At 39.8% G+C, this 15,977-nt stretch overlaps 1 protein-coding gene across 2 annotated transcripts in view; it reads right to left on the bottom strand.

The window, feature by feature from the left end:
* Window positions 1–15,977, bottom strand: part of ARPP21 (cAMP regulated phosphoprotein 21) — a 146,781-nt gene that overhangs the window by 79,536 nt on the left and 51,268 nt on the right. Inside the window, exons 7-11 of one of the 2 annotated variants that reach the window (XM_037070763.1) lie at window positions 15,725–15,803; window positions 15,013–15,072; window positions 14,157–14,297; window positions 2,303–2,411; window positions 338–439 (exon numbers count right to left, since the gene is read on the bottom strand). In XM_037070763.1, the coding sequence (XP_036926658.1) occupies window positions 338–439; window positions 2,303–2,411; window positions 14,157–14,297; window positions 15,013–15,072; window positions 15,725–15,803 (491 nt within the window). The remainder of the gene's footprint in view (window positions 1–337; window positions 440–2,302; window positions 2,412–14,156; window positions 14,298–15,012; window positions 15,073–15,724; window positions 15,804–15,977) is intronic. The other variant, XM_037070762.1, reaches the window with a different exon arrangement.

Raw genomic sequence — 15,977 nt, 5'->3', positions numbered from 1 at the left:
ATGTACGTACTATCTGCCACCTAATGTGGACATGAAGGCGTTTCTTCAAAATCGGGCCACCGACCTGCCTCTGTACTTGAGGTCTATTTCACTGACCAAAATTATATCTCAATTCCCACTCAGGTCACATCCTAGGAACACTCACAAACTCCTGGCTACCTTTCCATCGCTTCCCTGAAGCGGGGCCTCTTCCAGAAACACCTCTGGGTTGCTGCAGGTCCACTCGTTCCCTGGCTCCAGCTCCCTCTGTCCCTGCCAGCTCTCTGTCTGGGGAGCGAGGCTGCCTTACTGCTGATGGAAGGACCGCACTAAAGAGGCAATGAAAACAACTACTCACATCGTGTGCAAATATTCTCTCCCTCACTCTCTGATATTCCTCTTCTCTCTCTTCAATTGATTTACTTCGTCTGTCATCTCTAAATGGATGCATTCTGTTTTGCTGAACAGAAAAAAGAAATCAGGAGAGTTATCCAAGTTGAGCTGTTAGAAGTCTGCGGTTAAGCAACTGTCAGCTAAGGGTAATAAATGTTCACTTAAACAAACGGGGCGTGGAAAGCCTCGCTCCTTCTGGTCCCTGAGGAAGCCATGGTGGGGGGTACATGTGTGCTGTGTGTGCATGACATGCAATACCAGGACATGATCGCCACTCCTGGTTGCCTCCCTGCTGGATGCAAGTAGCATGGGTGTTTCTGGAATGGGAGTCCTTGGATGTGCCTCGGGTGTTCGGTCAGTTCAGCTACGTGATAGCTCCCCAGGGAGGGACTCTATCTCCTTTGCTAACTTGTGTGATTTTGATTTCTCAGAAGGAAGTAGGATGTTGGTTTAAAAAAAAAAAGAAGTGATGGCTAGATCAAGGTGGCTAAGGGAAGAAATGGCTTAGAAACCTTGGGGAATGGAGAAGCAAAAAGCAATGGAGTCAAGAAATGATGAGTGGACAGGGAGATGTGGACACTATTGCTCTATATCCTAGTCTTTTTATTCACTCAATGACATTGCACCTGGCATTTGAATTAAATTGGAAATGTGTTTGTTGATCAGGGTCAATATCAGGAAACGTAAGGTAACAATTCAAAGAACCCAGCATGAGGACTCCTCTTCTTCATCCTTTCATCTGAACCTCGTCCTGTACCTCAACTACCCTCCCATCTTCCTCTTGCCACTCCTCACCAAAGCTTGGCCCTAGCCACGTTCATCCATCCATTCAACAAACACCCACTAAGTACACAACACTGGCACGTTTTAGAGTCAACTCGAGCCACGGTGGAGCTCAGTGGTGGTGGGAGGAAATGAGATATGGTGATGAACAGGTTTCTTTTTTTTTTTAAGTATGTCACAGATGCACACACTGCCTTTCTGTGACTCACTGAGTGTAATTAAAATAATAACTTGAGTGAGATGCTTATTATCTTGCCCTTAAGAATTTTAAAGCAAAGTCATTTTAAAAAAAAATCTATTTTGATTGTCAGAGACACAAAGTATAATGGCACTTTGTGACTTCCTACTGTTCTCATTCTTGTGCAAAACTTGTTTTTTTTCCCATTTACTCAGTTTTCTTCCTAATAACCCTGGATCCCACACCCCCACGTGGAGAAGAAATTTAGCAAAATACCTCTACCCTTATCGAGGTACCATGAGTCAGGCTACCCTACAACAACACTATGTTTTATCACAAGCAAAATACACAGAAAGAGAGAGCTGTGCTACAGTTCATGCAAAACAAGCAGACGATTTACACGGACAATAAAACATGGCAAGGAGAAGGGTTGGGAGACTAAAACATGAACTTGATTCTTTTGTGCGAAGACTTATTATTGTAGGATAGTTGCAAAATCCACCTGTCCTCACCATAACAAGGTTTGTTCTTTACAGCTACACCAGGTGATCATCGGTCCATTTTGATAATCCAGCTCAATTTGTGCACAACTGAAGGACAAAGCTGTAGGGAGTGGAACGACTGCCATAGTTACACAGACATCTGGAAATGCGACTGACAAAGCTTTTCCCAACAGCTCAGAGCCGGTGGCATCCCAACCCCCCAACTCATGCAGCAGGAACTGCGCCAAGCACCACCCATGCAGCCCAACACAGAGCCATTGCTAAAGCAACCAGGACATGGGTTTTTGGCTCCCCACTGAATGCCAAAGGGGGAGGCAAGGCGGGCAAGGAGGCTGGAGAGAGGACGGTGGTACCAGGGGCAGGGGAGAGCCGGGAGAGGGAGAAAGGGGCAACAAAGGGACGACAAGAACATCAGTCAGCCCACCTTCAAAAACAACGTCAGCCACTCTCAAACTTGAGAACCAACCTGGTTGTCTTCTTTATCAATACTAGAGTTATCTCGCTTCAAGATAAACCGCTTCTGGGATTCTTCACCTTTTTCATCTTTTAAATGTTCACAAAACCTTTGCTCTGGTCTGCCAGCAAAGTAAAACATATCAATAAAAAAAGTTTTTCCCCCTGTTTAAAGTTATTTCTTAGTGCTGTTTTTTCCCCCACAGTGGCATTCAACTTCAAAGAAAAAGTTTACACGTGGTTTTGATATTAGAATCGCTGGCAATACACAGGTAGCTAATAGGTCACTTCACAGGTGTTGTTAGAATACCTTTGGTTGGTTTGAATTTGGAGTCCCGTTTGCTGCATGCTGCTCACAGTGGCTGAAGTTAAAAAGTTATTTTAAAGGCCTGTACATATATAATGTATAGATGTTTATATAGTTGTCTGGACCTCCATTGCTCTTGAATTTAACCAAGTCCCCACCCATATTCTAGAACAAATATACATGTTTACAACTTGGGAGCAACACATTGATTCACCGACACTAGTTCTCACAGCTCCCAGCATACCCTCCAAAAGAACCTTCTTAATCCACAGTGAGAGAGGACCATTTACACATTGCTGCCATCTTTCTCCAAGGGCGACTGCCCTGGAATCGGGCTCCAGGAGGCTCTGGCACCCTTGACCAAGACTTGTAAATCATCTCAGTAATTGGAGACACTGGAAATGTTTAGTTTAAATGACTTAATGACTGATTAGCATGGGGAAAATGCTCCAAGCAGTTACATACTATCGATCAGTCAATTGATTTTTTTAGGTCCTTTTAATCATTTTCTATTATTACAGGAAAGGGCTCTACATCCTCGTTAATTTCCCACAATCGCCCTGCACTTCAGAGACACATGGGCTTCGGTTCATCCCCAGAGGAAGTGCTAACTATTTGTCCTGGGCTTCGGAGCAGGTTATTTATGGTCATTATTTATGACCATCGTGAAAGTGTCTCTGCCATATCTGATGCGTTACTTCCGAGGCTCAGTGGGTTTTCCGTCCCTACTGGGTTCATTATGCACTCAGTCATTGGGAAGCCACTTCACAGTGTCTGCTGTTCAATAGGGGTGACCAGTGATTAAGAGAATGACATCGCTTCCTTATAGATCCAAAAACGAGTAACTAGCACTTTGAAAACAATGGATTAATTTAAGCCAATAATTCAAATATTGGTGGGATGCATCCTTAAATACACATACATATCTTATAATAATAGCGATGAACAGACACCAACAGCAAACTGGAATAATACCAGTTATAGCCTGTAAAACTTTGTATAATATTTGCAGAATGATACTGTTATCTTACTCAAGCCTTAAAATAAAACTTCGATGCAAGAAGAACACATCTATTTTGCCTCTTTTACAGAGAAATAAACATCCCTCAGTGACCACGGTGGCTCCAAGTTTATAGATTTGCCCACTGAGCTGCAGATGACAACCTATTCACATCCTTGTACATACGGGCCAGTCTCTCTCTGCTGATGGAGCACTAGAGGGCCAGAGCCCCTCACACCTCGCTGAGAAAAACAAACAAACGCCCTGCCTTGCATCATCTTAGAGAGCAATGGAAATGTTTTCCACCAAAATCAAAACGTAAAAAAATATTACAAATGATCTGGAAGGGCAAAGATGACATTTAAAAATCAGAACAGTAAGGGGGCAAAGGAAACATGAACTTTACAGCAAAGAGGCCACCTACAGTGGAAAAACTCAATAGGTTTGGGGGTAGCCAAGTCACAGTACACTTCAATTGCTTATCGTGCTGTAAAGTCCTATAATATTAGCAGGAGCAGTCGAAGACCACCGTGAGTGGTAACGACTGTCCTGGCATTTTCTGAGCATCTCAACATCTTTCATCAATACTTAGATGTTACATTGTTGTTTTTTTCTGTAGCCAGTGAAATTAGGACGTTAACTTAAATCCAAATGGTGATAATAGCAATGCTAATTGAGTCTCTCCTAAGATCCCCCAACTCTTAGTCTGATAAACTCTAGTAAATGAAATGATTTTCTCACTGCTAAATTTATATATAGATGTGTTTCTTGTATTTGCTGTTAACGGTCTGTAACTGTTCTTTTAGAAATAAAATGGTATGGAAATTCGTGAGCATAAGGTGAATTTGCTTTGAAATCAACCCTTCTTTAGCAAGGAAAGCGTATAGAGTGAGGCTTCAGCGCACCAACCACAGATGGAATGTAAGTGCCATTTTGGTAAGAACATTCTTTTTTAAATACATAACCCTTAGTGCCTAGAATCATGCCTGGCATTTGGGAGGCATTGGGTGAAATAAATAAATGAATCAATGCATGAATGAGAAAAATTTAGTATACCTGTATATAAATTAATGTAATTTAAGGGAAGTTTAAAGGGTGTGACTGAATAAGCCATTCAGTCACACACTTTAAAATTATACAACCAAACAGGAGAGAGAGAGTTTGATTAGTAGGAGCATAAGTTCAAATTTATAACCTTAGGGAGATCTTTAAAAATCAAATCTATGCTTTGCTTTAAGTGGACCAAAAACAATCATGTTATTAAAGGTTTTAAAATGTAGAGGTAGAAATAAGAATCTTCCCATTTCTTGTTTGGGGATTCCTTAGTTTAAAGTGTTACAACTATAAGAGAGCTATTCAAACACTATTCTGAAATTTCACTTGTGTTCCTTTACAGTGCTGGTTTGTTTTTCAGACCAGGACATACGCAGGTAAAAGACTCTATCACACAAGCAAAGGGCAGTCAAAGGAGCTTGTGTTAATTGATAGTATAAATAATAGAGCAAGAAGATTTCTTACTCTGATACAAATTATGCAAAGCACATTATCCATCACTGCTTTTCAAATATCTTGTTTAATTTGTTTCACGCAGGAGAAACTAATGGTCCAAATTATTAATCCTCTTCATGATTATTTCAAAAGTATTCTCAGTGATTTCAAAGTAACCACTTGACATATCCCTAAAAGCAATAAACCTTTGCACGGTTTCTCCAGGTTGATTTTTATAGAGCGTTATCCATGACTCTACAGCTAGAAAGCAATGCGCAGTTGAAACTCATGGAAACGATAGTGTACAGTGGAGGTATTGCGTGTGATTAAAAGAAAAATGACTGGTTATGTACTATTATATTATACAATTTAAAAATATTTTTCTCACTAATTGAGTATCATAGCCATATTATTTCTTAGCCATAAAATGAATGGAATCAAAGTAATATATTATGAATTTTTGAAAAAAATGAGAATAAATGGTTTTTAATGTATCAATATAAAGATATAACTAAGAAAAACTCCTCAAGGCTACAAAATGTAGTTGTCCTTATTAAGTTAATGATAATGAGAATTTACTACTTATCACATGGCCATGCATCATAGCTGTCTCAATTTCTTACTTCCAGTGGGTTATAGTCCATGAGGTATTATTTCAAGCTTTCTCTATGTCATCACCAAAAAGCCGAGAAAGCAAATTTAAATTTCTTCTTAATGAAGAGAACAGTTTTTTCTTCTAAGGTAAAGCAAGCTTTTCCCACAGTTTGCAGCACCGTGACATTCAGGGTCCGTGCATGGTGAACAGCACTGGTAGCCCTAACCGAACCTTTGGGAAGTCAGAATTAACTCCTGCTTGTTCCCTAGTAGACAGCTATTGCACTGAGATGCAGTGTGGCTGAGTGAAGCACTGCGTAAGGCGATCAAACTCTCCTAGTCAATCAATTCCAATTTTAGGTAGATGTTTTTCTCTTAAAGCTTAAAATAGATGAGCAGTTTTTATAATTATTTTTTAAACCCTTTGGATCTAGAAGTATTCTCAATGGTTTACCGTCTCTGCCACTTTCTGGAGACCAAGTTTATTACTTCCAAAGCGCTTAATCCTCCCTTGCCCCCTCCCCTCACACACACATCACTGAAGAATTTGATTCTATTAAATATGCAGGTATACAAAGTCTTTGACTTTCATAGTGAATAATGGAAAGATGGTAATCCATATGCATAAATATCTTAAAATATTTTATCCTGTGTACAACAGGAAAAAATATTTGGGTAGTGTAAGACATCTACTAAACATATTTAAAGCCAAACATATTAGAGGAATCTGAGTGGCATTGTTCCCTTAACACTTTAAAGCTTGCAATCAAAGTATTTGCAGCTGATATTTCCTCTCCACTATTATTTTGTCATTTTATACAATTTCAGTCTCTTCTGAGTGAGGCCATCCCTTATAAATCCAATAGAGTCCGTGCTATCCAGCTTCCTTTATTAGCATTTTCCAATCCTGTCTTGACTTCACCCTGTGTATATAAACAGACACATGCAAGCTAGAATAGGAAGTGCCTTGACCCTTCTTTCTGATAAGGCTATTCCACGACAAAATTAAGCAGAACACTGAAATACCACACGGGTCTGTAAGACAGCACTTAGATGGGTACCCCGGCTCTGGCGCACTGGCTACGGGCATTCAGAGCCCGGACGACTGTCAGTGCGCCTTGGAAGAGTGATTCTGTCTCTAGGAATGAAACCATAGGAATTAGTAATGAGTTGTTAATACACAGTTCCATCAATGAAGACAGCAAAACAGTGGAAACCCATGGTGGGTTGGTTAAGGAATTTAAAATAGCTCCATATGTAATATGCAGCTCTATAAGCTGAAATCCAATAGTATGTGCTCACATAGAAAAACAATTTATAAAAGAATAGATAACATGATATTTGTTGAAATTAAATAATAATAATAATAATAATAATAATAATAATAATAATAGAAGTCTCTGGATGCTGGGGTAATAGGCAAATTTTAATGCTAACCTTTAATATATCTCTGATTATTATAGAAAATATGTAGTATTTTATAACAACAAATTAGTAAAAGCTATTAGTTTAGAAAATAGGAAACAAATTCAGTAATTTAAAAGTGGTTTGTATCTAATCATTGGATTATGGACAATTAAAATACTCATATTCTGAATAGTTTCTGAGTTTCCTTTCATGGCCTCTATTATTTTATGATCAGCTAAAATGAACACCTAGCTGTTTTATTTTGTCAGACAAATTCTTAGTCTTTCTTCCGCATTGCTGCTTTAAAAGATACCAGGATTAATTATTGTCCCTGCTTCTGGTCCTGGTTTATCACATTAAGACTTTCCAATATATGTAATCAAATAAACAAACACAAAAGTCACCCTCTGAATATGAGCAAAATCGCCCTCTGAATATGAGCAAAATCACCCTTTATTGCTCTGTCTTTCTTGATCTATATGCACAGAAACATAGATTTACTAATGATGATATAAAAATGACTAAGTGATAGTGTCCAATCTAAATTATAATGATACTGAAAAAGATAAGAGGGTTAAGGAGAAAATATGTAATTTGATAAAGAGGAAGAAATGACACACAATTAAGACCTGGAGTAATGTATTATCTGTTGGTGAGTATGACCATTTCTGAACGGTGATGAACCCAGTACAAGCAACAATACCAAACAGACATACACACCAGCTGGATCTACTTAGCTTAACAAAATGGCATACTTCTACAAGTCTGCCTATAAATTAAGAATTTCCACAAATGAATCATTTAAAAAGAAGAGGGCTAGGACTGACACTTTGTTTTAAGCTGTCCAATCTTTCATTTCAATATTACATAAACACTAAATGGTAGTAGCATTAACACAGCCCATGACTCGAAGCTCCACTCCCCACAAAACACCATGCCTTTTGGCACACAACTCAACAACTTTACATAAGATGGATGTGAACTAGCGCACCAAATTTAACATACAGCAACGGCTTTAATAATTAAACTGAGTTTTAAACAATTCACACATAAACGCTGATGCGCAAGCCAAGCACAATGTGGTTTTTCAAAACGCACATTATTGCATCTTTTCAGCTCTGCAGCTTACTAGCTGTGGCTTCCTGCAAGTTACTTAATATCCCTATCACACAAGTGTTGTTTGGTATGTTGTAAACGGTGGAAAGTAATAGTACTTGCTTTCAAAGGCTTGGGAGGATTGCATGAGATACAGGTCATGCAGGTAAAGCAGCAAGCCCAGTGCCAGGCACTAGTAAAGCACTCAGCAAATGTTGTAAGCTATTTTTACCACGTTCACGTTTTTCTTAGACACCCAGATCTAAAAGGACACCAATGGATACTGAACCAACATTTACTTGTTAACCTAAACCAGGATAGATCCAATCTATAATATTCAAGTAATGGTTTGATTCACCAGTTCCAAGTAACAATTTCCTTAAAGCAATGTGTTCTTTGAAGACTGCTGAATATAATTGTTGTTTCTTAGGAATGAAGGCTTTTTGCTCATATACATTATAATGGTGTATATAAAAGTGTTGCATTTAAACTTATATGCAAATATAATATTTTTACTTTCTGAGGAGGTCCAGAATTACCAGTGTCCACCAATTGATAGAGAGTTAACAGATAATCTTTGTATGTAATAAAGAAATGCTATTTTTTATATATGTTTCTGGTTTGAAGGCCAGGAGGTTGGGGAGTAGAGATTAGGGCATCTGGGGCTGTGATGCCCTGGGGACGCTATGGGATGGACCCACAGGAGGGTTGAGCAGTTGGAAGGAGTCTGGTTGTGGGATAAAGCACATTAGGTAGGTATCTGCTTCTCTTGGTAGGTTCCAATTTATTGTTTGAAGATATCAATAATTACAGTCTGGCATTTAAGTATACCATTAAGCGGAATCCAAACACCTTTGACCAATAAACCAGAGCTTTTTTACTTACTTGATGCCTCAATTACCTCTTTTCTGAAGCCATAGCAATATGCTAATGACCACTCCACTAACAGAAATCTTAAGATTAGTAAGATACAAGACGACCAGCTATTCGTTGTATAAAACCAGGCTCTCACCTACAAGGAAGCCCTAAAACTTTTCTTGAACGTACAAGTGCAGAAATGACTGCCGACCTCCGTGACATAGAAGCCACAGTGCTCTCAGGAACTGAGGGTCACCCTGCTGCCTACAGCAGGCACAGCTGAAGGGGAAGGAACCCAGCCACAGTGGTCTTGCTCCTTCCATAACTACTGTATGTTTAGGGCAATACCATGTATATATATATATATATGTGTGTGTATGTATATATGAACTTGTTTTATATATATCTGTATATATAAATTTGCTTTCTGGATTATATACAATTAAAAGTGGTTTGTATCTAGTTCACTGGATGATATACAATTAAAATAGTCTTATGTTCTGAATAGTTTCTAATTTCCTTCATGGCCTATATTATTTTATTATATATAGCATATGTATAGTGAACCTTTCTCTGAATTGTCCCAAACTATATAACACAGACAACCCACTTACACCCCCTCCCCACCGCAAAGTCCTGACTAAAACTACATTGGCTCCTCGAATAAACCATAACCAGGACATGGGCATGTTCAATAGTCTGTACTTCTTTGTGGACAGCCCCATGCCAAACACCTGAGAAGTACTTTTTGCTTGGCAAGGGTTAAGAACATGGGCTCTATCTCACTTCCAAGTATGCCAGGACCACTTCCAATCCAGCGGGTTCTGGAGTTCTGTTGTGCCATAGGGTTAACAATCACCTCAGTGGAAACGTTGTTGAATCGAGTTCTCTGTTCAATTTTTAAAGCAATTAAATGCACATTAGGATGCTGTAAGGAAACCAACGGGTACTGGTGAAAGAATAGTGTTGGGGGTTCTTCTTGCTTCTGGCATTGCTTCAGAGAACTGATTCTACGAAGATGACCTCTTTTTTTCTTAAGAGAAGAGCCACGGCAGAGCGCCAGGGGAGGCGGGTGTCAGTCTTGGGCTTTGTGAGGTGAGGAGGTAAGAGGGACCAAGACGTGAGTCTCGGTTTTCGCTCCTGTAAAGTGGTTTGGGTTTATCTACCAAGAACGTGGTAAGATATATAAATAAAAAAATCTTTTTTTTTTAAGGAAAATCTTTAAAAATGTTATATTAAGAATGTTAACATTATAGAAGGTGCATGCATGTTTCATTTTTAAAATGCAGTGATAATTTACACATTTGACACTCAAAGTCTCATAAGTAATTTCAAGTGGGGAAGGGAATACAACAATATATTCCTATGATTAACCTTTCTCATCCTTAGAAACTTATGGTCTCTGAAGTATGTGTGAATAATAATATGAGAAAATATAATATTGGAGAGCAATGAGATAGAGTTGGACTGATGTTAGCAGATAAGTCTTACTTTGAGCCTGAGTATTGATTAGAGTTGTTCAGTAAATAAACTTCATTGGTTTTTCTGAGAGTAATGCAATTGTGAGTTAGGTTTCTGGACCTCTGACTTCAAGCAGATGATTTCTAGCGCTATTCCTCTAAAAAGTACCAAGTAAATTTATCACATTTAGCAACAACAGGATGCCAACCAGCCACCCATGGATTTCCAAGAGGTGCTTGGTCTTCTTCAGAGAACTGTTAAGTGAGCGTCCAATCAGGATGCTGCTCGGTTTATTCTGGTACTAGTCATATCCCCAGCCCCCAAAAGGAATACAACAAAGGTGGGGGGAAGCTTGGTTTTTTTACTGTTTGTTTTAATAAATGCAACTAGCCACTTTCGGGGAGTGAAATGCCCAAGGGTCAAAGAGCAGAGTTTCCTACTTTAAACCTTAGTCTCATCAGGAAACAAGGCAGAATAGGTGGCCAGTGATTCTGGTGTAGTGCCGCCCATTAAGGAGGTGAAGAATCCACCATCCTGCCTCTTAGTGCAATAGTTGTCCACCGCTTCAAGATTCTTAAAGTCACCTGGGCTCCACTGCTTCACCTAGCATGAAGCTTCATCTATACTAGAACACGTTTTATGGTTCTTGTGATTCACCTGAAAGCCAGCTCAGTTAATCACCCCTTCCAGAACAGACAGACAAAAAGTACTTTAGTCACTAATACCACTCATCACACCAAGTGAACACCTAGGTCCGCACATCTCAGCCACCAGGGCATTGAGTCTTGAGCACTGGCCTCTCATGGTGCTGCCCCAAGCCTCTGCCTTTGGGCCACTATTGTTTCACAGGGTTTGGGACCTGTAACCAGTCTCCTTCGGTAAATTTGCTATTTCTTTTCTTCGCTGTGTACTTTTAGAGTAGGGGATTTAAGGCAATGATGGTGGGTGGATGTAAAAGACAAAAGAAAAAAATATTCAGGAGATGACAACCTTTTAACTTGAAAATTATCTGAGATGAGTTCNCTGAAAGCCAGCTCAGTTAATCACCCCTTCCAGAACAGACAGGCAAAGTACTTTAGTCACTAATACCACTCATCACACCAAGTGAACACCTAGGTCCGCACATCTCAGCCACCAGGGCATTGAGTCTTGAGCACTGACCTCTCATGGTGCTGCCCCAAGCCTCTGCCTTTGGGCCACTATTGTTTCACAGGGTTTGAGACCTGTAACCAGTCACCTTCGGTAAATTTGCTATTTCCTTTCTTCGCTGTGTACTTTTAGAGTAGGGGATTTAAGGCAATGATGGTGGGTGGATGTAAAAGACAAAAGAAAAAAATATTCAGGAGATGACAACCTTTTAACTTGAAAATTATCTGAGATGAGTTCAACAGTTACCCCGACAAATGCAAAGACACTCGGGTGCACATGAGGGTTTGCAGGGACTGATGTCGGCCTTTTGGATGACGCCAGCTCAGCAGATGGGTTCTAGTCTTCAAATGATACTCCCTGAACACAAATCCTTTCTCTCGAATGAAGAAGAAGAGAGGGAGCTGGAAATAATTATCTAATAAAAGAACAATGAGCTGCTCCTGGCTAAATGCATAGGCAAATAAACAAGAGAAAATGTAGATCAGAAGGAGAGACGAAGAGAAGCACAACTCATATAAAAACAGGTTTTTATATTTGTTGCATGTAAATATTTTAAATAAAATCACTATTCCCATTGTTAGCCTCAATCCTGGATATGAAACAAAGCAACATTATAGAGAGTAAATACGTTATAAACATCATTTGTGGTGCCAGAATAGCACAGACCCTAATACATTTGCCCCAGATTTCCAAAAGGCTCATCTGGTTTTGACACCTAACCTGACAGGGAACAAAGAATTCCAGTAGAAAACATCTAAAAGTGCTAGAGGATGGAACCTATTTCTGGCAATATATGGTGGGAAAGGGAACTTGAACTAAGGGTTGGAAACACAACGTGGCAGATGTCAACTCAAAAACTCCATTCACTGTCAACCAGAAACCAGTCAATTCTGCGAAAAAACAGGTCTCAAACATGGGTACCAACATTTGTGACTATGTGATTGCAACATCAGTGTGCATGATAAAAATAATGTGTTCTCTGTTCCGCGTGAGACTGCTCCAGTCTACTTGGCCTATAGGCTTTTCTGTTATGGCTTTATAGAGAAAGAGGAGATAGACAAATTAAAATAAAATAGTTAATTGCTTGCCTAGTTCACCATCAATGTGTCCCTCCCTGCCTTGTGGAATCCAAAAAGTCATAGAAAACTCAGAATGGAGAATTAAAAACTGACAATAGCAATCACTAGGAGTATGTGGCGGAGAGGAAAGAGATAAAGAATTAAAGGACAGTAGCTGTTCATTTCTACTAGTGTTCAACCATCAGATAAAGTGGGCAGCTGATAAATTTTAAAATGCGTTCTGCCAGGAAAGTAGAAAACAACCACAAGACCCAGTGATTCTGAGGCTTTGAGGGCTCCTAAGCAGGATCCACTTCAAACTCCCGGGAGGATAAATAAGTAATTTGAGGCCCAGAGAACCGCAGCGCTCATTGTCCCTGAGATAACAGCCCAGCTCCGGCCCAGATGTCCCAGGTCTGCGCTCTGACCCTCTCTCTAGTTCTGCTGCACACAGACTGGGCCTTGAGTAGAGAGAGCGCCTCATTGCCATCCCTAACCACGTTCCAACGTCTGATGAGCAGAAAATGAAGTGCTTTAACCACGCTGCTTAGCTTGACACAAAGGTTCACTTCAGGGACATAGCATTCTTAAAAACTGCAATTTACACAAGGTACCAAGCACACCATAAAACAACAAAATTATAACATGCAAATGTTTTAAGAGAAGCCTTAAGACAGTTTTTTTCCATTTAATATGCATTTTGCTTCTAACAGTGGCTTTCTCTGTACTCAAAAGATACCTGGGGTCAAGAGAGACAGCTCCAAATTTCCAAAGCAAATAACTACTCATTTCATGCTTTTTGGTGACTCGGCGGGACCATAGAAAGGTATTAAGATGGAAGCAAACAATTGTTTTAAGGACCAAAAGCCACTATCCTCCTTGTAGAGCTAGAACTTAGCCATCATCCAGTTCAAAACTCTCATTTTACAAGTAAAGAAAACTGCGAAGGCAGGTTTTTAAAAGCCTTGTTTCAGGTCACACAGGTAGTGAGTAAAGATTTGGGTCTTCGAGGCCGGAGTTTTGCTACTTTAGAAGCTACAATAAGACAGAAGTCTACAAACCAGCAAAAGAAAGAAAGAGACAACTATTCTGCATATGTCATTGTTGTTTTAAAATGTCTGCCGTTTTTAACTTGGGTTATATTTTGACAATGTTCCATGGATTTGTTTATAATCCCATGGAGTGCTGATGGAAGAAAAAAAGCAATATGTTTCAGGAGCTAGGTTAAAGATCAGAGAATAAATCCACTGTACTGCCTGAATGTTAGAAACTTGCCTGGTCCTCAGACAATCTTCTACAGATAAATGCCACTCTACCGCTGATAAGGACAAGAGATAAATCACACTGCGCATTTGAAATGTCATGCGCTTGGAATTTTATGCAGGGCGCTTTACAAATGAATCCGTAAGAGAAACAGAAAATGCCAAACAGGTGCAGACATGGGGCTTACATTCGTGTGCTGCTGGTCTTGTTGATGATGACAGACTTCCCTGTCTGGTCCACGTTGTGGTCCAAGCCAAAGTAAGCCGCCACGCGGTGGACGAGCATCCTCTGATAGGAGGACATCTGGGGGAACTTTTTATAGTGATTACTAAAAGAGAGCACCCAGAAAAGGGGAATCAGAATTCTTGTTTCTGGCCCGAGGGACATTGCACAGGCACACACACACACCCACTTCCCTCTCATCCAAACCACTTCGGCTCTGGCATCAATTCACGTTCCCATGGTGAGACAAATTTTCCACTTACTGCAGACTTATTGATTAAGCGACAATAAATATCTTTGTTTCAGTGGGGCACAGTTCTCTCACCAGAGGGCACGGGATGTCTGTTGGAGAGTGTTCTATTTTAGTCCATGACACCTGACCGACGGAGCCAGGCACAGGACAAATGATGTGACATAATGTGACTGCAGATGCCTATCTGGAGATGTGTCATTACACGGTTTACACTGACGGCAGAACAATCATTTCCAGGCGTAACTGACTGCAGCCAGCTGGAGCCCATTAAAAAACTATAATATAAATGAAAAGGGTCGCTTCTTGTTAGAGCTACTCTACACTAATCAGTGGCCCCCTGTTTATAGCCACTTTGTCAGGAATTTAACAGGCAGGAGTTCACACGGTCCAAGCAACAATTCCCATCAGCATGTACTTCCTAACTCCAATAAAATCGCCATGTAGCCAATCATCAAACATACTAAACAATGCTTTATCTATCCCCAGATATGTCCAGAATGAATAATTAAACCTAAATACCAAACTAAGATATACCACGTAAATTAACCAGCATTGCAATTCAACATACTTGTTGTCACCAATGAAATCGATAATTTCCTGCTCCATTTTCAAGAGTATCATCCTGTCCCTGTAAAACAAATGTGAAAATGAAAAAAAATTTTTATGTGCTTTCCATTGCCAAAGACCTGAAAAGTTTATCTGGATGTGTGAACAGGTTGTTTTCATGCAGGTGGGTCCAAACCTGCATCTAACCCTTCTGTGGAATATGTTGTCCAATACATATCATTCTACTCAAATGATTTCTCATCTCATTGATTAAGTATTTTATAACATTGCAACTTTTACAGTTTTAATATTAGGCTATGCAAGGTATTATGCCCATAAAACACATCAAGTAAATTGTATATTTAAAATTACCTGGAAGCTAGAACAAAGAAAGACCCAAATAGATGGCTAGATAACTGCACTGAAGTAGAATTGGTTTATTTGATACTGATTCCCCCCCCCCCCCCACATTTTCCCCACTAAGCAGTATATCTTTGTGACCAGGAAAGCAGAATTTGTAAACTATGATTTATTCACTCAGGCTTTAAGACTACCTACCAATAGTGCACATACACAGTAGTAACAAAAAAGCGAAAATACAAGAGGTAGTTTGAGACCTCAGAGAAGGTGTCAGAACTTTGCCACTACTTCCTTAGAGGTATTTGGATTATTGACCTTGATGGGAAAATTCCACTGGACTCTTCTAAAAATAAGAGATTTGTTTTAAGAATTACCTGGAATTATTCTTTAACGTGTTAATCAGAAACTCATGCAAGTCTATGCCTGTGGAATCCGTGTATTCCTGGCTGCAATCTGAAACAAACAGCACGATCACATTGTCAGGAATGATGGTGGTGGTGGGAGGGGGGGTGGAAAAGGTTGTCCCAACCTTCCCCGTTTCCCTCCTGCTCAGGTACATTTTAGGTGAAGCTATTCGTATGAAAGATACACATTTTGAAACAAGCAATCGGGCAGTCTATTGTCAGA

Source organism: Sturnira hondurensis, unplaced genomic scaffold (genome assembly GCF_014824575.4).
Source record: "Sturnira hondurensis isolate 20B ecotype Veracruz unplaced genomic scaffold, ASM1482457v3 Scaffold0019006, whole genome shotgun sequence".
NCBI classification, from domain to species: domain Eukaryota; kingdom Metazoa; phylum Chordata; class Mammalia; order Chiroptera; family Phyllostomidae; genus Sturnira; species Sturnira hondurensis.
The sequence above is the reverse complement of the archived record's forward strand: the minus strand, read 5'-3'. Positions and strand labels throughout refer to the sequence as shown.